The 23,710-nt window shown below is 37.6% G+C and overlaps 4 protein-coding genes across 5 annotated transcripts; 2 read left to right on the forward strand and 2 right to left on the reverse strand.

Annotated features, from left to right (window-relative positions):
• Nucleotides 1-8,008: 8,008 nt before the first annotated feature.
• On the forward strand, nt 8,009-8,803 carry LOC137937871 (tropinone reductase-like 1; the record flags this gene model as incomplete). The annotated part of the gene is made up of 1 exon (XM_068783055.1): nt 8,009-8,803. A coding segment is annotated over one exon (795 nt), but the record flags the coding sequence as incomplete, so codon positions are not given.
• Nucleotides 8,804-12,182: 3,379 nt separating this feature from the next.
• On the forward strand, nt 12,183-13,007 carry LOC137935856 ((+)-borneol dehydrogenase 1-like). The gene has a single exon (XM_068780241.1). It carries the CDS (start codon nt 12,183-12,185, stop codon nt 13,005-13,007), a length of 825 nt encoding a protein of 274 aa, XP_068636342.1.
• A 238-nt stretch (nt 13,008-13,245) lies between these two features.
• Nucleotides 13,246-19,551, reverse strand: LOC137936530 (heat shock protein 90-5, chloroplastic-like). The gene is made up of 19 exons (XM_068781253.1): nt 19,125-19,551; nt 18,578-18,651; nt 18,301-18,426; nt 18,127-18,220; nt 17,640-17,723; nt 17,416-17,559; nt 17,208-17,324; nt 17,061-17,108; nt 16,896-16,973; nt 16,554-16,658; nt 16,316-16,456; nt 16,146-16,238; nt 15,902-15,979; nt 15,527-15,781; nt 14,832-14,934; nt 14,530-14,704; nt 13,860-13,965; nt 13,683-13,772; nt 13,246-13,583 (listed from the first exon to the last, which is right to left on the reverse strand). The coding sequence occupies exons 1-19, from the start codon at nt 19,389-19,391 to the stop codon at nt 13,389-13,391; spliced, it is 2,373 nt and encodes a 790-aa protein (XP_068637354.1). The 5' UTR covers nt 19,392-19,551; the 3' UTR covers nt 13,246-13,388.
• An 811-nt stretch (nt 19,552-20,362) lies between these two features.
• LOC137935890 (uncharacterized) lies at nt 20,363-23,362 on the reverse strand. Of its 2 annotated transcripts, XM_068780287.1 has the most exons (7): nt 23,061-23,362; nt 22,475-22,511; nt 22,130-22,366; nt 21,315-21,362; nt 20,702-21,150; nt 20,503-20,587; nt 20,363-20,403 (listed from the first exon to the last, which is right to left on the reverse strand). In XM_068780287.1, exons 1-7 carry the CDS (start codon nt 23,360-23,362, stop codon nt 20,398-20,400), a joined length of 1,164 nt encoding a protein of 387 aa, XP_068636388.1. In that variant the 3' UTR covers nt 20,363-20,397. The 2 variants fall into 2 exon arrangements, with proteins under 2 accessions (XP_068636388.1, XP_068636390.1); XM_068780289.1 differs by lacking the exons at nt 20,363-20,403; nt 20,503-20,587 and having other exon boundaries at nt 20,957-21,140; nt 22,130-22,361; nt 22,470-22,511.
• Between the last annotated feature and the right edge of the window lie 348 nt (nt 23,363-23,710).

Below are 23,710 nucleotides of genomic sequence, written 5' to 3' on the forward strand. Positions count from 1 at the left end.
TATAATCGATAAACGAGTAGCAGAGAAGAACCACAGAGGGCAGCTGCGTCAAAGTTGCAAGGACTGTCGTCTGTCAGTCACACGCTCACACTCCACAGTATTGACATTGCGATGCTCATTTACATTTGACTACAAAATATAAAGAAGCACAAAATAGAGACTAACCTTAGAACTAAGAGTTCATGGAAACTGCGACATCAAATGGAGGTAAATATAAGGGTGTAAATGTATCAAAAAAAAAATTAATATTAGAAATTTGGATTTTAACTATTTTTGGATATCTGGAAATCTAAAATCCGAATACCCGAGAAATTATTTGAACTCAGATATCTGAATCCGATATGTTCGGATATTATCCGGATCCGAAATCATGCGATGAAAAAAAATCTAAAATTTTAAATATTATATAATATGAAATAATTAAATTACAATACTTATTGAATCTTATTTACTTTTCCATTGAAAAAAATATTATTAGACATAAACATAAACATAAACAAAGTTAATCCTCTACAGCTAACAACTATAAATAAAGTTAATAAAAAATCATAAAATTAATTTAGTGAACTATTAAAACAACTTAAGATTTTTATTTTTTTCATTTCAAAGACAGTAATCAATCTGATGTATATATAAATGAAAATTTATAATAAAAAATTATTTTTTGTCAATGAAAATTTGATTTTGATGGGAAAGTTTAAAACTTCTACAAGCAAAGAATGTAAATTTTTTAAAATAGAGGACATGAAATTTTGGTACAAAAAACTTTCGAGGAGTGAAAAAATTTCCCAATAAACTTTTTGCCAATGAAATTTCCAGTTTACTTTGCTAGTGAAAATTTGATTTTTGCTACTTGATTTGAAAACTTCTACTAGTGAAAATATAATTTTGCTGGCAAAAGTGTTTCCACCAATAAAATTAATTTTGTTGGTAGAAGTTTTGGTGTTGAAAGTATTAATTCTTATTGTGCAAATTAAAGTTGAAAAACAATTTTCTAGGCCTATGGCCCATAACCCTATTTAATCCTAGATTTATGCCTAGAAAAAAAAACTTTTTGACTCCTATTTAAGCCTCGAAGAAAATAAAGTAAAATTGGACTAATGAGTTAAAGTTGCATAAAATCATTTTAATTGACGCTCAAATATAATTACAAGACATAATTTAAGTTCTTTTAGGTCTAATAAGTAAGATGATTTTAGTCATAATGAGAGTTTATTTAAACCAAATTTAAATGTATTTTTATTGTATTTTGTTTTGTCTGAATAAGACATTTTAGCACGATAATTTTTAATTCTTTAATTGAAGTTATGCTTATACAGTGTATGCCTCAGATGATTTATCTATGATTATTTGTAGATATGATGTCATGTGTTTATTATGCATTTAATTGAGAAGCCACAACATCTTTATTCCTACAAAAATGCATACATTAAGTATTGTTGATAAACATATAGATCACATATAGTGTAAATGGCATTAATATGTAATTTAAGTATGTTGATATAATATTTTTGCCTCATAAGGAAGTTGTTGTATTTTTCATATTTAATTAGGATAAAATAAAATTTATTTAATGTCTTTATTAACCCATAATATTAAGAAATGTGACAAATTTTATAGTTTCCTCATATTTATTTTGGGTATGCTTTGCATTTATAGGTGTATCATGTATGTATAATTGGATGTGCTTCAATTTTGTATAATGTAAGCATGATTCTTCTATTTATTTATTAATTTACTTGCAATTATTCTGTCTTTGTTGATTTTTGAAAATTCATCTGAAATCCATATATGGGTTAAATAAGCCTTCGATCCATGGTATTTAATTGAAGCTTACTCTCTCAAATACCTTATCGACATAGGCTTCTTGAGACAATCTCAAATAATTCATTTATGAATCTCAATGCCAACAATATAAAAACCCTCCCCCTTATCACTTATATCAAAATATTGAGAGAGGAAAACTTTCACCACATACAACAAACTCATATCATTGGTTGCAAGCAAAATATTATCTACATACAAGACCAAAAAAATGACTTTACTGCATATAATTTTGTGGTATATGCATTGGCAGAGAATGTTCTTAAAGAAAACAAATGAAGAGATATCATTATAAAATTTCAAATACCATTGATATGAGGCTTGCTTTAATCCATATATGGATTTCTTAAGCTTGCAAACCAAATGACTACCATTGTTTGAGGTAAACCTTTTAGGTTGTTTCATATAAAGCCCATCCTTTAAGTTCCCATCGAAAAATGTGTTTTGCCCATTTATTTGATGCAAATCTAAATCAAAATAACAACTAATGTCACGAAAATGTTAAAGGAATCTTTTTAAAAATTAGGGAGAATGTTTCTCGATAGCCAATTCTTTCCTTCTATGTAAACCCTTTGCCAATGAGCCAGACCTTATATAGCTTAATGTTGCCTAATGAGTCTTTGGTCTTGAAGACCCATTCATAGTCAATGACCCTAGCCCCATTTGGCAACTTAACAAGATCCCAAACTTGATTGTTAGTCATAGAATTCATCTAATCCTTCATAGCATTATACTACAAATTAAATTTACTACTAGTTACCACTAACGAAAATATCTCAAGGTCATTTCAGCACCTAAATTATAGTCAAATTCTTGAATCTACACCACATAGTCACTAGAAATGATTGCTTTCCTTATTGTAGTTAATCTTCTCAAAGTTGTATCATAAACCTCTTGTTCAGACTGGTGTATAATGGAAGCTACCATTTCAAGAAGTTGTTGCGTAAGAGGATCCATGTGTGGCAAAGACTATTATTCAATACGATAATCTTGAATATACTCATAAAGGCATGGAACATAAAAAAACTGGTTGTTTCCCATCCACCTGTAAATAACCATTCTATTACTTGTTGAGTGAGTTTTATCAGAAATGGGACCTTCTTAAAAAAACTGTGTTTTGAGGTTGACCACTTCAACTACTCACACTATCTTTTTAAAAAAATAAATTACATTTTTGGGTTAAATAGACGTAAGAGTATGGGAAGAACAACAAAATTTGTATCGCTTGGAGTTATTAGCATATCCAACAAAATAGACATTACTAGTCCTATGGACTAACTTCATTTCTTGTAGATTATAAACTCAAACTTTAGCTAAGCAACCGCAAATGTATATATGATTTAAACTCAGTTTCCAATTTTTTCATGTTTCAAATTGCATTTTAGGAGGCACTGTATATAGTTGGAAATCAATTTAAAATATACACAACTATTTTAATAGCTTCAATTCACAACGAGGAAGGAAGTTTGGAGTTACTGAGCACAGTCTTTACCATATTCAATAACACCATGTTTTTTTTCTAAATTCAAGAGACCGAAGAATTCAATCATTCACTAATCTTTTGATTCTCTAAATGGAGATGTGTCCCAATCTCCAATGCTACAACATGAAAATTTGTTCACTCGTGACACATCGTTTAATTCCATCATCACCATACATAGCATCAAGCTATTAGAAACAAAATTTATTTAAATGAATTTTAAACAAACCATCATCCATTGTACCATTGCCAATAATAATTGAGTTTTTTTTTAAAAGTAAACAAATACCAGAAGAATTGAACCAAACACCCAATAATACTAGCCATCATATAGAAATTAAATTGTTGGAAAAACACAGAATATAAAATGTTCATTTTTAATCCAAAGCAAAGCTAGTACTCGTAATAAGTCTGTAGGTCCCAATAGCTTCCACATGTGAACTTATCATGTTGCTTGAATAAATGTTTCATTCACTTTACATGGGCTTTCTCTTATTTAAAAAAGTTTGCAAGGTAGTAACAATATGGATTATAGAACCAGAATGAACCCACTATGTGTTATAATATACTTCAACTATATTAGATTCAAAACACACGAAAGGTATTAAATTACCTTTCTTTCGGGGCAACCCTTCTTGATGTGTCCCTTCTTTTAACAAAAGAAACAACAAGCAAACGCCAAATAGAAATGACCTACTCCTTTTCCCTTTCACTTAATAGCTCGCTAGTTCTTCTGTCCATATTGTGTCACTAAATGTGCATTTTCATCTTGTTCTTGAATCAATCTCCTTCTTCTTCTCAAAAATTTCATTACTTGACCAATTTTCTTTTATGTGTGCTATAAGAAATTTTAAAGGGCTCGTGCAGGGAAAGGAGAGAGATATTCAGAATAAGGTGCACTTAAAAAGATTTGTATATCTCAATCTGAAGAGAGTTGAGCCGAGCAATTATGTTTCCCATTTGCATGATATGCTGGGACATACCTCTGGTGATAGTGAGTTTCGTGGATGATAATAACTCCATCAAGGTATTTGTGAATGTCTTATTAGAAGACTCAAACTATTCATTAATTGCCTCTATATAGTTATTAAGAGCACAACTAAGTCAAGATCCTCGCCGGTCGATGCTGTTGATGACAAAACAAAAAACCCAGTTGGACGAGCTAAAGTCATTCACATTAAAGGTCAATTATCAGTAAAAAAACTAGCAAATCCATGTAAAACGGCTCTCTTCCTCATCATCTTCATTGTTCAAACGCTTTGTCATTTCTGAGGAACTGGTCTCCTCCATATATAAAATTCGATGAAGCTCAGCCGTTCCTGAGAGTGACTTCTACACAAAGGTACACTTCTCCTGAGTTGGAGCCTCCTTTACCTAATTGTTTCCTTCAAAAGAAATATTGTCTTGAAAGGACATTAGTGACTATCGTGAATTTAGTATTCAAACAAGATCATTAAATTAAATGCAGAAAAGAACAAATAGAAGAGGACCAAGTCTGTCGAGTAAAATTCAGCGTCAGGCTGTGGTCATCTTCGTCTAAGCTCTAGAAAGGTGAAATGGAACACCACCCACCCACGAGTCGATGACTTGTTGCTCATGTTGACCATGAAGCAGCGTGGAGCTGCTGCTGCTTGTGTTTTTTTTATGACAGAAAGTGTTTAAGGGTGAGTGCTGATGAGAGGCTGTTGAACGTTGAGCATCTCAATCTATACGAAAGAAGTGTTTTAAGGGTAAGTGCTGATGAGAGGATGTTGAACTTTGAGCATCTCAGTCTATAGGAAGTGTTTAAGGGTGAGTGCTGATGAGAGGCTGTTGAACTTTGAGCATCTCAGTCTATAGGACGGAAGTGTTTAAGGATGAGTGCTGATGAGAGGCTGTTGAACTTTGAGCCTCTCTGTCTATAGGACAGAAGTGTTTAAGGATGAGTGCTGATGAGAGGCCGTTGAACTTTGAGCCTCTCAGTCTATAGGACGGAAAAGAGGCTGTTGAACTTTGAGCCTCTCAGTCTATAGGACAGAAGTGTTTAAGGATGAGTGCTGATGAGAGGCTGTTGAATTTTGAGCTTCTCAGTCTATAGGACAGAAGAAAGGCTGTTGAACTTTGAGCATCTCAGTCTATAGGACGGAAGTGTTTAAGGATGAGTGCTGATGAGAGGCTGTAGAACTTTGAGCCTCTCAGTCTATAGGACAGAAGTGTTTAAGGATGAGAACTGATGAGAGGATGTTGAACATTGAGCCTCTCAGTCTATAGGACGGAAGTGTTCAAGGGTGAGTGCTGATGAGAGGCTGTTGAACTTTGAGCATCTCAGTCTAAAGGACAGAAAGGTGAGTGCTGAAGAGAGGCTGTTGAACTTGGAGCATCTCAGTTCAAGGGTGAGTGCTGATGAGAGGATGTTGAACTTTGAGCATCTCAGTCTATAGGACAGAAGTGTTCAGGGGTGAGTGCTGATGAGAGGCTGTTGAACTTGGAGCATCTCAGTCTAAAGGACAGAAGGGTGAGTGCTGATGAGAGGCTGTTGACATCTCAGTCTATAGGACAGAAGTGTGAGTGCTGATGAGAGGCCGTTGAACTTGAGTAGTCCAAGGTGTAAATCACGGGATTTCATTGTTTAAACTACTACAGCGAGTTCAAAATTTTCAGGATATGTTAAGATTGACGAAAGGAAATCAAGCGAAGAGGAAAATAAGAACAGAGTCTGAACAGAGTTTATGGTTTCTCATGAATCCAAACATGATCCGAGCGCAAAAGAGAAAGGCACCAAAAATGGGTCAAAAGCTAGAAACCCTTAGGCAATTGTTTATTTTTCTTGTCCGAAATTCATCGTATTTGTCGGTAGAAAATATCTCAAAATACTATTGAATCTTCGCCTTTGACTCGGCTATCGAGTAACGTATATGGTGGAAAGAGCCCGAGGAGGAAGACAAAATCAACCAGTCGCAAGCGTTGCAGAGAGAAGTCTTTGATGAGACTATAAGTTCGCATGCGAGATATTTTCTGGCAGCTGAAAGAATTATGGTAACATCGAAGAAAATCCTGCGCTCCCTTCGTGCATGAACTGACAACAGAAGGAAGGAGATAATTCTGCAAAATTCATCACGCCTTGTCCTGGTGCAAATTTGCATGAAGAATTCGAAGGCGGCAGGAACGCCGTTATCATCTTCGTCGAACCTTCACGACCTTTTCTTTCTCTTTCTTTTTCTTTGTTGTACCTTCTCTGAGATTGATTGACCGCAGAACCCGATAGGGCAGGATTGAATCCAAGACAGATCATTATATTTTTTTGTCGCCGTCACTATTACTGAATTATGTGGAGTTGACACAAATCGTAAAAGACAATGATCAAGTATATATAGACACATGTAAATCGATGAATAACAGAATAGTCAGCAGAATTATCCTTTTATTGCAGAAAATCCTTTCATCTGCATCACAGTTGACATCATAACTCAAACCAAATCGCTCATTAAGCAGTTCCATTCCCTCAATAAATTGGAAGTTTCCGTTATCTTTATCTTTATAAAACCATATATTTATCATACAATCAAACAGATAAATATAAAATAAAACGGGTTATGACTTAGATGCATCGCTGGGTGACGATTGTCGACGCAAATCATGTTCGAAGTCTGATATTTGAAAGGCGCAGTACTATCCTGGAAGTCTCTGCTAATAACTTCTTTACTTGACATTAGTAGTCGAAAAATCCGATCCTCAGGGCATCGTTCGCCTTTGACAAAGTCCTTGCAGTTGCTCACGTATCGTATAATTAGGTTTCCGAATATGAGTTTTTCCTTCTTCCATTCAAACTTCAAACACAGGCTATTAGTTTAGGTTAATTGGTCAAGTAAGGTAGGCAATTTGAGAGACAACTTGATATTTGATTGTAAAGATGATGTGACCTATAAGGCGATATCGATTTGCATGCATGGTTGAGTCTCGCTGACTTGGTACCTGATTGATTCAGCTAGCCCATAGAGCCTCTACGTTAGTCGTATGGGAAACTTCGAAGAGTGATCCAATGCAAACCTCGGATTGAATTGCAACAATGGCGTCCAGTTGTATCTGCTCACGAGCCTTTATACAACAACAGAAGCAGATTAAACAATGTATGCAGACGATACTCTCTGAACAGGATAAACAGTGAAAAGATGTTTGACGACGGAGCTGGTAATAACGGCGAATTTGCATGTTCAAATGGACAAACGATTGTAGATTGACTAGTAGCCGTCTTCTTTTCCCCTCTCTCCTAATCGGGAAGAAATTGGTTTCAAGGGCCAGAAAAGTCTGCAGAAGAATCCAAAAGAATTGCCGCTACGTTCCATAGAGGTCAAAGAACTCTCTTTTTATTTCTGGACTCCGGACAGGGACGAACTTTCATAATAAAAACTTATTTCCTGGAAGCAAAGCCTGCAACCAAGTGTGGAAATCGACATCTGGAGTTCTATATATAGCATGACCCTATCTTCTCAGAGACACCACTGAGAACTTCCTTTAATTCTGCCTCTCACCAGCTGTCACTGATTCCCTTCTTTTATCTGCTCTTTCTTCTTCCTCAGAGAGATGGGCAGCCAAGAACTCTCTTCCTCAGCCAAAAGGTGGGTTTCTACTTTCTACTCCTCGTAACTTCTCATTGTTTTAATTTCTAATTACTTTCGTTCTTGCACGGATGAATCATGAAAGAAACATCACTAAATTATTTCTTTCTTCAGGCTTCAAGGCAAGGTGGTGATCATAACCGGTGGAGCAAGCGGGATAGGGGAGAGTGTTGCCCGCCTCTTCTGGTCTCATGGAGCCAAAGTCATCATCGCCGACATCCAAGACGTCCGTGGCAAAGCCATCTGCGAGCAACTCGACGACAACATTATGTACGTCCACTGCGACGTCTCCAACGAAGACGATGTTCGAAACGTTGTTGATTTCGCCGTAGAAAAGTTCGGGAAACTGGATGTCATGTACAACAACGCCGGGATCATGAAACCCGAAGCCGCAAGCATCCTAACACTGGAGAAGAAAGATCTAGAGAGGATTCTACGGGTGAACCTGGTGGGTTCCTTCTTAGGCACCAAACATGCGGCCAGAGTCATGGTGCAACAACGCAAAGGTTGCATTTTATTCACCGGAAGCGCGACTGCATCGATTGCTTGCATGACCGAGCACGCCTACGTTGCCTCAAAACGAGGAGTCGTGGGATTGGCTCAAAACGTCTCCGCAGAGCTGGGACAATACGGGATACGAGTAAACTGCATTTCGCCCTATGCCGTGGCCACCGGAATGACCACCGGGGTGGTGCCCAACGACGATCCGGCGCTGTTGGAGAGCTTCATGAGCGACGTTGGCAACCTCAAGGGCGCAGTCCTGAAAGCAGATGATGTTGCACGATCGGCGCTCTTCCTTGCCAGTGACGACGCCAATTACGTTAGTGGCCTCAACCTTGTGGTGGATGGAGGGTTCAGCATCGCAAACCCTTCCGTCACGATGCAGCTTAGCCAGATGCACTGATCGATCAGGCGCTTCGAGCTTCATTTCTTCTTGATGTATCTACTTCTATTCACGTTATTCTATTTATTATTATATAACCCCTCCACTTCTTGAGAAATCCGCATCACATCGAAGACGGTATCGTTTCTTTGCATTGACCCAGCAAAAAACTTACTTCTGCATACTTTTTTTCATCTAATAATCCAAATAACAAACGACGTTCGTTTGAATATATGAGAAAGAAGACAAGATGAATCGTCAAGTTAGTTTAATTTGTCTGGGAGAAGGTTGACTGAGGAGGTGAGTGACAGAAATTCCACCCCCCCCCCCCAAGTCCACGAACTAATTAAATAAGATTGATGATGCACGATGAATGTCAGGAATTTCCAAAAGTTTTTCGGCTTTTACAGTTGCAGATTAGTTATCGATTCCACGATATATATTCTGGGTACTTGTAAAGAAATGCATTCGATAATTCTGTAAAAAGATAGTAATTTTCTTTCAATTAAATGAAACACTCTCCCTCCTCACGAGCGGAAAGTAGGAAGATTTATCAACACAAAAAACGACAACTTCTAATGCCCCGTTAGTGTTCCTGTATGAAAATTTATATGAATTTTTTTAGAAAATTTCAAGGAAAATGAAATGGACTTGTTAGTGCATTTTTAAAGGAAAGGGAATTTCACTTAAATACCCATTTAAAATAAAATATTTTTAAAAATACCGACATCATCAAAATATTTCTAAAACTACCTAACTTTGACCGGTCAAATGCCTATGTGTGCAATCAAAAGCGACACATAAGCTTTGACTGCTTATGCGTCGCCACATCATCTGTGCAATAAACATAGATCGACACGTCGTCTGCCAACGTCATTATTTTACCATGTCATCTACCACGTAAGCTGACACGTTATTAAATAAAAATTAAATAATCCTCATTGTATTTCAAAATAAATTATTTTAAATGCCTTATGTGTCCCCTCCCATCTTTCTCTCCCCTCTCGCCCTCTTGTCGCCCCGCTCGGCCTCCTCTCCTCTCTTCTCCTCTCGCCCCCTCTTCTCTTGCCCTCTCGCCGCCGCCGCTCGGCCTCCTCTCCTCTCCTCTCACCCCCTCTCCTCTCGCCCTCTCGCCGCCGCCGCTCGGCCTCCTCTCCTCTCCTCTCACCCCCTCTCCTCTCACCCTCTCGCCGCCGCTTTGCCTCAGCCTCCTCTGGCCTTGTCGTCTCTCCTCTCGCTGTCATCCTCTCACCGCCGCTCGGCCTCGGCCTCCTCTGGCTTCGCCCTCTCTCCTCTCGCTGCCGTCGCTCAGCCTCGACCTCATCTCCTCTCCCCCCCCCTCTCCTCGCCTCTCCCCTCTCGCAGTGCCTGCTGTCGCCGCTCCCCACCGCTCGGCCTCAGACTTCGCCCTCGACGCCCCCTATCCAAAAATTAAAAAATTAAAAAATATTTTAAATCGATAATAAAATATGTTAAATTAGTAAGAGTAAATTTTTTAAATTAATTATATATTTATTTTATTTTAATTAATTTAAATATAAGGTAAAAATAAATTTGAAAAAAAAATATCGATAAATTTGATTTTTAAACTCAAAACTAAAATTTTCAAATTTTTTATTAAAATAAAATTTAAATTGATAATATTTATAATTTATTATTTTAAATATAAGGTAATAAAAAGTGGACCGGTACATTTATTTTTTAAACTCAAGTAAATTTTTTATATTTTTTCAGTTAATAAATATTTTTAATTGATAATAAAAGGTGTTGTAAGATTTTTAATTAACTAATATATATTTTTAATAATTTATTATTTTGTAAATAATATGATAAAAATTATACAAATAAATTATATTTTTAAACTCTAAAATAATTTTTAGGCTTTGAGACATAACATTTTTTACTTTTCCCAAAGATGAATGTCCAATATTGTAGATATTAGGTAATAAAAAATGTATCTGATTTTTTTATTTTTTTAAAAATGTATAATTTTTATTTAATGACGTGTCAACTTACGTGGTAGATGACATGGTAAAATAATGACATGGCAGACAACATGTCAATCTATGTTTACTGCATAGATGACGTGGCAACACATAAGCAGTCAAAGCTTATGTGTCGCTTTTGACTGCATACATAGACATTTGACCGGTCAAAGTTGGGTAGTTTTAGAAATATTTTGATGACGTCGGTATTTTTAAAAATATTTTATTTTAAATGGGTATTTAGGGTTTAGGGTTAATAAATGGAAATTAATAATCAATCTAATACATTACCGTTTTATTAGAAAAATTTTCAGTCAAATAAAAAATTATCGTACAAAATTTGCCTTGGGTTAAAAGTATTACAACATCAATTGTTAAATACTTCTAGAAGTCTGAAGGGTTCCGATTTGAGTCTAGGTCTGGGTCAAACTTGTTTGTTTCAGTACAATAAAATTGGTTTTGTTCGTATACTATCATGAAAAACTCATTCCAAATAAAATTTTTATTTGCTTACGAGAAGAGATGGCTGGCTCGGGGTCTTCTTTCAGGTGTTTGCTTATGTATTTGCATTGATTCCATATTTTTCGAATCGTCATCTCTGAAAAATATGCTCATCCCCCACAAATTGTTTTGAGGTCATACTTGGTCTAAATTTTTTGTTCTATCGTTGCAGTCTCCTCTATAATTTTCTAGAAAAGAAAATGTCAATATAATCAGTTTTATTTGATGAGAAACACCAAACTTAGACCCACTACCTAAAAATTATAAGAGTGTGCCCAATATCAAGGTTAAATATCTTTTTATACTTAAATTACGTCTTTTTCAATCCTTGAAATTGAGCAATTTTTTTTTTTTTCAAACTCTGACCATTTTTAAGGGTGCATAGACTCTGACAAATGACAATTAGCTTCTCAGGTAGCACACACATCGGTTTCTTCCTGATCGTTTCGCGAACGACATGTTTTGCCTGTTTTACTGGGTATACGTTGAAGCAGCAGAGCGTCAAACTGATGATTTAACTCGACCTTCTGTCATAAGCCAGATGAAGCCAACAAATCTACCTTGACGAACAAGACACACAACGCTCGATCAATCTAAATGCGAAAATTCACCGTCTTGTCAAGTCTTGCGGGTAGCGGTAGACCATAACTGAACACTGGTTTTCAGTGTTAAGTCTTGGATCACAGATTCCCCTAGGAATGGTCTCTGAATGGCTGCTAATCAAATATTCAAATTCAACAGTCAAAAGTTGGAAAAATTGATAATTTGATTGTTCTGTCAATGGCTATGCTTCTATATAAGGTTCTCTGGATTCTGATAAGCAACACCAAGCATTACAAATAACCTTCTTGTCCTAGATTTAGTTCTTTCTGCTGTTTCATTCTCAATTTTTTTTTTTTTTACAGGAATCAAAGATGAGCAGTCAGGATATCTCTTTCTCTACCAAAAGGCTCGAGGGGAAAGTGGCGATCATCACTGGCGGAGCAAGCGGCATAGGCGAGAGTGCTGCTCGCCTCTTCTGGGCTCATGGGGCTAAAGTCATAATTGCCGATATCCAAGACGACCAAGGCAAGGCCATCTGCGAGCAACTCGACGATAACATTATGTACGTCCACTGCGACGTCTCCAACGAAGACGACGTTCGAAACGTTGTCGATCTCGCCGTAGAAAAGTTCGGGAAACTGGACGTCATGTACAACAACGCCGGGATCATGGACCCTGGCGCCACGAGCATCTTGACAATGGAGAAGAGGGACTTGGAGAGGGTTCTGCGGGTGAACCTGGTGGGCTCCTTCTTAGGCACCAAACATGCGGCCAGGGTGATGGTGCCGCAGCGCAGAGGTTGCATTTTGTTCACCGGAAGTGCCACTGCATCGATTGCTTGCATGACCGAGCATGCCTACGTTGCTTCGAAACGGGGCATAGTCGGACTGGCACAGAACGTGGCCGCAGAGCTGGGCCAGTACGGGATACGGGTGAACTGCGTCTCACCCTATGCCGTCTCGACCAACATCGTCAAGGGGGTGGTGCCCAATGACGATCCTCAACTGTTGGAGAAGTTCATGAGCGACGTCGGTAATCTCAAGGGTGGAGTCCTCAAGGTTGCAGATGTGGCGCGTGCAGCGCTCTTCCTTGCTAGTGATGAAGCAAATTATGTGAGTGGACTCAACCTGCTCCTCGACGGTGGTTTCAGCATCGCAAACCCTTCCGTCTCCATGGCGTTTAGTCAGCTCCACTGATTCATATATATAGAGCCCGATGTTGTTGCCTTCTTGCTTCAAACTAGTTATAAAATTCGACTCATTTGTTCTATTTAATCTAGGCTCTGTTTCATTTGCAAAATCTTCTTTCCAGAAGAGTCTAACCGAACTTAAAATTGAGACGGACGAGTGAACGATGACCGGAGAATCTCTAGTCTTGGTTCTGGTGGAACTTTCAGAGAAGGTTGATTTACCCCATCAAAAAAAAAAAAATCACTGCCGGAGAACAATATTCGTTGAAGAGGAAGAAAATAGATTGAATATCACAAATTGTAGCTTTGTTCGTTAAAAATGATATAGAACTATTCTATAATTCTCAACAGGTAAAATGGTACGCATACCCGGAACCTAAAATAGAAATCAATCATTCCAAGGATCAGCCTCCGCCCTCACTTCTAAGGGCTCCACAACCTCTGCTTCAGTAGCTTCATTTCCCTCTGTCACATCAGAGGCGGCTTCTGTCTCTCCTTCTGAGTCTGACCTCCCCCATCTGCCGCCTAGGGCAATCGCCATCATCTCGTATATTTTACCACCGAATTCTGCCGGGCAGTCCGGCTGCAACAGTTCAACAAATGAAACAAAATAGTGAACAAACGTGCATCTATATCCACTAACGCTTCATGGACAAGAGGACATGAGCATCAATAGCCTTACTGTAAAGCCACTTGAAATCAAGGCCGTATCATATAACAGGTCAGCTGCTCGCTTAGCTTCACTGCTGTCTGGGGCGTTCTTACAAGCAGCCTGTTTGTCATAGAAATTTCGTGGTCAATTTGAACACAACTGATGAGCAACAAGTTAAGTAGCAACAATAAACATCGGTAAGCATACATTGAGATCCTTAATAATGGGATGGTCAGGGTTGATCTCCAATATTCTCCGTCCTCTCATGAACTCCAAACTTGAAGTGTCTCCAAGAGTCTGTGCTTTCATAAGCCTATTAACAAAAAGTCTTTCAGTTCATGGGGCGAAGAAGATGGACAAACTTCAGATGTATGAACTGAAAATGCACCAAAACTGTAGCACAGAAACATGCACATGAACATGAAGGTGAATTCAATTGGAAGAAAAATTCTGCTGTAATGGTAGAACTAGCATGTCTGACTGCATGAGATAAGTAACAAGATGAAATGTTAGTAATCTTGTCTCCAGTTAGTGATGAAGGTGAATTAAATCGAAGAACAAACTTTATTGAAGATTAGAATTAGCATGGCTGACTGCATGAGACAAGTAACGACAAGAAATGTTAGGAATCTTTTTTGAAGATAGCAAGACTGATTGAGATTTAAAAAAACAGTGAGTTTGCATTTAAATATATGGTCTCTGAATTCAATTCAAATCAAACGGTGGATATATCCAGAGCAAAAAAGGCAGTATAGAATGCAAAACACAACTGACACAATTCCAGTATGGGATAATGCATCATTTAGGAAAATGATTAAAACAGAAGACAACTCCATCCGATAATTTTCAAGCACACGATTGAGATTTTCCAGTTTACCTTTCCATGTTCGCAGACCATCCAAACTTGCCAGAAACAAGCACACAAGGTGACGAGGCTAGTCGCTTCGAGACTTGCACTTTTGCCACCTTATCACCAAGCTGCTGCTTAACCCAATCACAAAGAAGATTATATTCTTGCTTGGTTTCTCTTTCTGCAACCTCATCCTCCTCACCTGTCATAGTTTTTTCAAAACGCCATAAGCCAACTAAATGAAGATTTTAAGAGAGAGTAACTTGTAAGTATTGAGCAAGAAAATCTTCACCCATTAAACTTAATATGTTTTACCTAGTAGTACTTACCCAACTCAAGATCTTCTTTGCTGATATCAACAAACTTCTTTTCTTTGTAAGTTTGCAGGTTCTGAATTGCAACCTCATCTATCGGCTCAACAAGATAAAGAACCTGAAAGAAGAGAAGTAAGAACAACAGAGAGGTTTGCAGGTACCTGTGGCTGAGAACTCATTAAGGGTATTACAAACTATTCATACTTATCTCAAAACACAATTCAAACAACTCTACTCCACATACATAGCCTCTGGATGCACAGCCATCAACATAAAAGAATATGAATATCTAAACTGGAATAACTTTTGCTGCAAATATCGTGAGGAATTATTACAACCAGATCTTGATTAGAAGATTAATTTTCCACTGTGAAGATTCATTTCCTAACGAAAAGCTTGTACAAAAGCAAGTCAATAAAAGCAAAGAAAGATATACGGCTATTTAATTAAAGGAGAAAAGTGTGGACAATGATTTGATACTTTTTTTTTTTTTTGTGACAAAGTTGATACTGAAATTATCACAAGTCAAGTACTTATTTCACTGCGAAGACTGCATCCCTAGTGGCAAAGAAATATTAATTTGTGCCTTCCAAAAAAAGAAAATTGAAATATGCATTGTTCTAAAAATTTTTGGAACTCTAGAGTTATTTCCTCCAGTTTTGTAACAGAGTCACAACAATCTGAAGCTTGTCAACAAATAGTAAAAGTACCTCAATGTCCTTCTGGACCAACTTCTCTAAGAATGGAGCAGTTTTTGCACTCTTCAGGCTGTCAGTAGCCAAGTAATAGATAGCATTTTGGTTCTCAGCCATGTTCTCAATGTAATCATCTAAACTTATCAACTCTTCCTCACTTTTTGAAGAGTAGAATCGTAATAGGGGTGTGATACGCTTATGATTTGCTGAGTCCTCAATGCAACCCAATTTGATAAGCTTGCCAAAGTTCTCCCATAACTTCTTGTAATCCTGCAGTGTTCAGGCCATGTCAAAATCTTTTCTTCCATCTGCCTTTTCTAGTCTGTCAAAACACTTACTCTAGACGAAACAGAGAGCACATTTCAAACTATGAGTCTTTGATTTCCCAACCTCTTTGTTTTCACTTTCAGATATCTCCTGAATCATGTCAAATGTTTTCCTAACTAGTCTTTTTCGCATAATCCTTACCTGTCAGCACCGACAAAAAAATTGAAATAAATAAAAGGTAAAAGGAAAAAAATCAAGAAAAAAATGGAGTGCCTTTGAGTATGTTTACATGTCTACAAATTCGAGCAAAAATAAATGATCCAAGCATTACCATAGTGAACATAAAATCAGACAAATGTTAACTTACAATTCGGCTTTCTTGTAGGATCTCTCGAGAAACATTAAGAGGAAGGTCATTTGAATCAACTACACCCTTGACAAAGCTTAAATACCTAGGAAACTGCAACAGACCATAAAATCAGTGACCAGAGAATAACATTACAACAAAGAGAACTAAAAGAATTTAAGACTACTCACCAGTTCGCCATCGAAATCATCAGAAATAAATACACGCTTTACATATAAGCGTATATTTTTTGTCTTGGGATTAACAAAATCCTCATTGTTCATAGGAGCCATTCCAGGTAAATAGAGGACGCTTTTAAATTCTACCTCACCCTGTACAATTTACACAAAGATCATGTCATTCTCCCAAAAGGCTTTCTTTGAGAGTTTTCTATGCCCTTTGCCACTGAAGAAAGTTCCACATATTTACCTCTGTTGTGAAGTGAGTGTACGCAAGAGGATCCAAGAACTCATTAAACGTCTTCTTATAGAATTCATAATACTCTTCCTTCTCAAGCTCCTTGGGGTTGCGCATCTGGAAAACATCCAGTTGATATATGCCTAGTCAATAACAATTCTTTTCATTTTAAATACTAATAATATGAAGGATTCAGAAAATGAGAGGTCTTTATGAAGCAATATACACGTCATATTTACAAGGGAAAAGTAAAAAAATTTGTTAGCAAGTAGAAGCACTTAGATCCCTACCACAACAAAAGAAAAGATAAAAAAATATAATAATGATAATTTATTAAAAAAAGTGACTATATACCCAGATTGGTTTTGTTTCATTTGCCAATTCCCAATCCCAGTATTTCTCGGTAACTGTTTTCTTTTTCTTTTTCTCACCCTACAATAGAAGAAAAAGTCAGCTAAAAACAACATTAAACTATAGAGGCTGGTAAAAACCAAATAGAACAACAGATCCAGCTGTTACCTCTGGTTTAGGTTCTTCACTTTCTTTTGGTATTTCCTCCTCTTCTACCTAACCAAAAAATTCAAGATATAAATGTCAGAAAATAGTTGAACCTAAATCTTGCATGTGAAGGGACAAAAAAGAATAAGAAAGTGGAGATGCAATCACCTCCACAGTTCTTGATTTTTCTTGCCATGTGTAAATGGGGAAGGAAACAAATTGTGAGTAGTTCTTAACCAAGCCCTGGATCCTGCTTGGATCAGAAAACTCATACTTATCATCTTCCTGCAAGAGCAAAAAAGGAAAATAGGAAAGGCCATAAATGTGATTTCAGAGCTATGTAAAACTCAACCTAATTAAATCATCGAGTATATACCCTTAGGAAGAGAGTAATTTGAGTTCCACGGCGTAACTGATTCTTAGGACTTGTCTCTTCCTTTATGACATACGAGCTACTGTCTGCTACAGCTTCCCACACATACTGCTTATCAGACTTCGGACTCTTTGTTGAAACAACCACCTAAAATATATATAATAATAATCAGAAGAAAAAAATTTTCTCAAAGAATTTAGCAGATAGAGAAGAATGAAATATTTTACCTTATCTGCCACAAGGAAGGCTGAATAGAAGCCAACACCAAACTGACCAATCAAACCACTGTCGGCTCCAAGATCCTTGTTTTCCTGTCCATGTTATAATAGTGGTTGAGTTTGTAAGTAAATTTTCCTCTACATAAAAAGAGTATTCAAGATTAGCACTGGAGAAAACTAATGAAAGAGCCTGGTCAGGTGGAAGATCCACACAAGTGGCTTAACTTTTAAGAAATAGTATGCGTTGTTAAATAAAACAAAACCAACGAACAGGAAAACCCACCATCAACTGGAAGCCTCCCGTCATTTGAAAAATAATCTCTAATGACAATGTAATTAATTAAACCTGGTCATAGAAAGAATAGCAAATTTTTTGCAAAAGAGACCTATTGTGGACCCGTCTAGTAGTGCATTTGGTTTTTACCTTGTTTTGATTAAGATGATAAAATGAAATATGTGAACATTAAGAGAGTAGAATGCAAAGGCATAAACAAACCTTAAGCGCTTTCAAGAATTTAGAGGTTCCACTTTGAGCAATTGTTCCAAGACAGTCGATTAGCTCCTCTTTTGTCATTCCAATACCAGTATCACTGAAAAATAATGCTTTTAAACAAGTCTTCTCAACACCTTAAAAAGATAAACTGATAGAAATATCATATAATTATCTTACGTTATGATTATTGTCCCATTTTCAGGGTCAGGTTTGATCCGTATCTCCATTTCAGGTGCATCCCCAAGAAGAGAAGATTCGGTCACACTAAGAAACCTCAACTTATCCAGTGCATCACTAGCATTACTGAAATAAATAACCATACAAATTCCGATCTTCATATGCCTCGTACAGATAAAAAATGTAGGCCAAACAAAAACAAAGAGGATGACGTTTGCAGTTTAGAGAAATATTAATGAACAGAAGGTGACACGTCATCGAAATATGATGAACTGACCTCACAAGCTCCCTCAAAAATACTTCTTTATGGCTATATAAACTATGAACGATTAAATCCAATAGCCGGCTGACCTGCAATGGTGAAAAAATGTGTTACACAAAATTCGAGCACATAGACGCCTCACAGAGTATCAAATTCAATTTTTTTTTAAGAAAAGGAAAAACGAAAATATGAAGAAGAAGAAGACGTGTTAGAAGAAGAAAAACTCAATGAAGCAAAATGAACAAGTGTAATATCAGAGAAAAACCGGTAAATGGGTTTAAACACGGAAATCAACCACAAATTAATTGAGAAAAACGTAAGAAAAATAAAATTGAACTCTAGACAATCGCACGAAAGAGGCTAAAAATGATAAGATGCATGCAAGCAGAATTTGGACAAATTCAACGCCAAGAAGCAAAAATCCAGATCACGTGTATGACGACAATCAAGCGAATACGGTAAAAGGATTTCAGTAGACAACACACCAGACGAAAATCAGTACAAGATATAACAAACAGTTAACAAAAAGAGGAACCAAATATGAAGACACTCCAAAACTCACCTCCGCCTGATACTCGAATTTCTCCTCTGAAGCTTCGGGGGCGTCTTTCTCAGCTACTCCTGCCTGGCATCTGACAGCAATTCGATACTGCTGTCTCTCGAGATTCCATTTCAGACCTTTAACATGGAACCCCGCCTTCAGAACAGAATAGGATAGAAAAGAAGGACCAAAATTAAAAAATCTGTTATTCCTCAACGAAGACGAAGAAGAAAAAAGGGGAGATGCTACAGGAGCCGAGCCCAGACTTCTGCTTAGAACTGGAGCCATCGTTTGAAAATTTAAAACTCCAAAGCCCTAAACGAGGAGAGAATGAGAGAAACACTTAGAGGTAGCTTCCTCCCATGGCTTATCTCTTCAGCAGAGAGTGACAGAGTACAAAGAAGACATATAAAAGCATAAACCCATTGAAGGGTTTAAGAGTGAATCCAAGAGTGAGAATTCTTCGGAGATGTTCTAAAAGGGTAGAGACATGTTGGACTATTTCTAAGGCTAAGATGCTGCCATGTCAGGCTTGTCAGCATTCACAATGTCCAGAATCTCCATTATTTTTGGTTAACGCGTAAATGTAAACTAAAAACGGATCTTTTTGTACACGTCAAATAGGAAAATAAAAATATCTAAAGGTCCGGTTCAATGAAAATGTGGTCCACATAGGTAAACCGGTCTATCATTTACATAGGGCTGAAATTTAACCAAATCCTTAAATTATTATTGATTTAATTTTCATCATCTCCGTAACCCTGTCCCGGCCCCATCTCCATAAACCAGATTTAAACCCGACCAATTCGTGACTCATCCCTGACTACCCGATTTAAACAGAACCTTTCTCCAACCTATTCTCTTAAATCCGACCCATCGCAACTCCGTCCCTGACACGCAGGGTGAAACTCCAATCTGAGGTTTTCCGATGCAGCTGATTTGATTGGGATATGTTCTTGTTCTGGTTAACTGTCTTGACATCGATTATGGTTAGAAAGAAGAATAACGTCGTTTACGCGTAATCAACCGAAAAGTTGAACGGATGAAGCTTTCGTGGTGTCTATAAGCTTTGCTGCATGGATCACGATGCCGTGGAGTATTTACCTCTGTAAGAGACTTCCTATTTGTTTTCATTTTTTCTGTGCAACATGCATTCGTCAAGACGCACTAAAAACAATAACAAAAAGGAAACGTAGAAACAAATAATTTATTATAACATGATAATGAATCCAAAAAATTGAATACAGAACATGCGAAACCTGGTAATGGAGCAGATAACCCGTCAATTTCTCTTCTACAGCTGAAAGCACAAAACAGAGATAGTATTACACTTCAAGCTTCTAACCCATTCACAAAACAAACCAGTGGAACTTCAGGAACTCTTAACCCAGTCACTGACCTTCTTTTCGTTATACATCCCTGCAGCTGCATGCCTGAAACAGTCGATATTGCACAATCCAACTGATCTAATCATATCTCCAAATCTGCCACCAACCATTGCAGCAACAGTCAAGACAACCACATAAACATGAATGATTTTTAAAAGGAGAAAGGAAAAAAAGTATAAAACACTCTTAAGCCAGTTCTATCTATCAGACCTGTCAATGCTCTTCCTTGATTTCTCTGGTTGGTCCAAACTGAGCCTTCCCTTATCGGAACGATCCACACTTTTTCTTGATTTTTCTCTCCGATCAGTACTAACCCGTGATTTCTCCCTTCGGTCTGAACCTGAGCTACACTTATCTCGAACATCAATGCTTTGCCTACACTTTTCTCTGTGTTCTGTACTCCTCCGGGAAAGCTCAAAACGATCAGAGCTTCTTCGAGGTGGACCGGACAGAGCTTCTGAGTCAGGGTTAGATTCCTTCCTTATCTTGGGTGATTTTTCAATCGCTGATAGGAACTTCTTAAGATGTCTTATGTATTCAGGATACAGTTCCAAGTTACAGTGATTCCCCCCATTGAGCCATAAGGGCTCATACTTTTCTTTACAAAGCTCCCAGAGATGCTTACCATGAGAACAATCCACAACTTCATCTGCAGTTCCCTACAAGAACCAGATATACTGACAAAGAATGTAAATTGATTCAAAGAATTTAAGATTACTAGCCAAACAAGTGAACTCAACATCAGTAGAAAAAGAAGACAAGTTCATATATGCCACCATTAGCTATTCCAAAGAGGAAAAAGAAATCATATAGGAATACTCACATGGATTACCAACACTGGACAGTTAACATGCGGAATTTTATCAATATTCTGCAAAACAGGCAATAAGAACATTCAATAATGACAAGATTTCCCACAGAATTCAAACCTTTGAAATTAAAACACCAACAGATAATATTCAGAAATGCAGCCAATTGACATTAAAATCCTACCCTTTTGCTTCAAGCTGTTTGGCAAGTAGCTTACACAAGTTAAATGCTAAGCTACATTTCAGTGGCTTCAGGGAATTTTTTTAGTTTGAACCATATTCCAGCAATTTTACAGTTAAATATACACAGCGAATTCAAGTTGATCGGATTGAAGCACTCCAAGATGTGGATTATAGAGAATTGCATGACTCAAGATCTTCAATACACTAACTGGAGGACTATCTACATAAAGGAAGATCTTCATGGTCAGTAAATGCATCACCTGAAACCAGTTTACAGGTTCAGGAGTACTGCCGCAATTATAGCTGAAATTCACTACGTTTGCTCACATTTTCCTTCTTTTCTTAATCCCCCATTTAGGAATAATAAAACAGCTGCATCCCCAGGTTGGTGTTGCTAGACATCCTACTGCTTCTACTTCCTCTTTCTTCTTGATAAAACTGTTAAGATTCCATGATGTATAATCATGATAGAAGAGGATTAAGGGGTGAGAAGAAAAAGAAGAGTTGTGGAGAGAAGGTTTTAAGAGGAGAAGAATAAGAGTGACGAATCTGGAGAAAAGAAGAGGGGGATTAGGGTAATGGACTTAGTCGATCACCCTCGTCATTCATAAACACCATAACCTACATACAAGCAAAGAATGCAAACCTTATATATGTCAAACCAGTATGAATGTTTGACAGGATACATTACACGAAGGCCGGACATAATGGGGCTATGCAGAATAACAGCTCTCAATCGTGGCAAGCGAGTTGCTAAATCCAAAGTGGGACCACTACCAACTGATTGGCCATACAAAATCACATCTTCCTCCCTTGCTCCATGTATATCTTCAAGGCATTTATATGCTGCCTCAATGTCTGCATAAGTGTTTTGCTCACTTGGCTATACAAAACAGAGGGTGCAAGGAAAATCAACCCAACTTGACAAGGAAAACAAAAACAAAAAAATCTTTTACAAGCTCTAACATTTTGTTGAAAGGCAATACCTCACCTTTCCAGATGACTGACCATACCCAGAATAATCATACCTGCCAAGTATGAGGAGTCAGATGAACAGCACTGTATTTTTTTTTTTTAACTGAAACTGAGAAGAGTCAGAAAGACAAGAGTAGTAAATGGTTTGCTCATTAAAGTACCCAAATAACTGAAATTGCAGAAATGCTAGATAATTTGCTTCCACAATTGTTTCAATATACAAAAACAAGCAACTCGAGTTATTCTTAAATATGAAACCATGAAAGAAACAGAGGAATTCAGTATCAGAAACCAAAAAAGAAGACGGATCAAACAGTAGGTAGAATTGCGTTTATTTCTTTTAGACAAATTTAAGTTTTCCAATCAATAACAGACTGGAGAGCCTGAGTCCTATCAAGACGTAAACACTTGGGTTTAGCACTAATCCACATACACATATCAAAGAAATATTAAAGTTTGAAAAATAAAATAAAATAAAAATCACACAAAGATACAGAACAGTATCGACTCTCCATCACGGACACACAGAGACCAATAACGACGACAAAAAATAATGAAGTACAAGAAAACCTCCAACATCGCACAATGAAACGAACACTAACCCCAACAAATTAACACGGAGATGAAGACTGAGCTCGATGAACAGCTCATACATCTGGCCCAAATCCACGGCGTTTCCATGAGAGTACAAAAGCGTAAGCGTCGCCGACGGGTGTCTCACATACATAGCGACGATCTCGTTGCCTCTCTTAGTACAGAGTTTAATCACGTCCACGTTTTCCCTGGTCGGAACGTCCGTCAGCCGCGTCTTCCCGGTAGACTCATCGACAGTGAGCTTATACGACGGCGGGTTTGGAGGAAAGAAGGCAAATTTCGCCGCCATGGAAGAACTCACGGCCCCCATCTTCCAAAGCAATAATACCAAAAAAAAAAAAAAAGCGGGATTATTATCAAATCAGAAAGCAAGAAACGGCGAAATCCGGTGAGGTCGGACCATAAAAAGCGAGGAATCTAGGGTCTAGGGAGAGACAGGGTGTCTTTTCAAGATCTGGGCGTGGAATTTCCGGTGGAGAGTAGTGTCCAAAGGCGGAAAGCGGAGGGGAGGGAGAGATTTCCGGCGAGGAAAAGGTCGAAAGCACGCGTGATATAATTGAAGTAGCCGAGCACTCGAGAGTGGGAAATTTAAATTCACACGCTGGTGGGGAAGGAGCAAAGGTGCAGCCAACCCCACACGTGTGAACCAACTCCATTG

The sequence above is a fragment of the Aristolochia californica genome, unplaced genomic scaffold (genome assembly GCF_029961685.1).
Source record: "Aristolochia californica isolate CCGP_79_NKW_82.1479 unplaced genomic scaffold, dmAriCali1.0.hap1 SCAF_7, whole genome shotgun sequence".
Taxonomy (NCBI): domain Eukaryota; kingdom Viridiplantae; phylum Streptophyta; class Magnoliopsida; order Piperales; family Aristolochiaceae; genus Aristolochia; species Aristolochia californica.

Bases quoted from the DNA above. Each gene is read 5' to 3' on its own strand.
- LOC137935856 (XM_068780241.1), top strand. From the start codon at position 12,183: ATGAGCAGTCAGGATATCTCTTTCTCTACCAAAAGGCTCGAGGGGAAA.
- LOC137936530 (XM_068781253.1), bottom strand. From the start codon at position 19,391: ATGGCTCCAGTTCTAAGCAGAAGTCTGGGCTCGGCTCCTGTAGCATCT. The intron at 15,980-16,145 runs GTAAGTTAACAT...CGGTGCTGACAG, and splicing joins TCCTACAAGAAAGCCGAATT to GTAAGGATTATGCGAAAAAG. The intron at 13,584-13,682 runs GTAAGGCTATTG...GAACTGTTGCAG, and splicing joins TGATTTCAAGTGGCTTTACA to CCGGACTGCCCGGCAGAATT.
- LOC137935890 (XM_068780287.1), bottom strand. From the start codon at position 23,362: ATGGGGGCCGTGAGTTCTTCCATGGCGGCGAAATTTGCCTTCTTTCCT. The intron at 22,512-23,060 runs GTTAGTGTTCGT...CATACTTGGCAG, and splicing joins CTCCGTGTTAATTTGTTGGG to GTATGATTATTCTGGGTATG. The intron at 20,588-20,701 runs GTCTGATAGATA...GGTTGGTGGCAG, and splicing joins TCAAGGAAGAGCATTGACAG to ATTTGGAGATATGATTAGAT.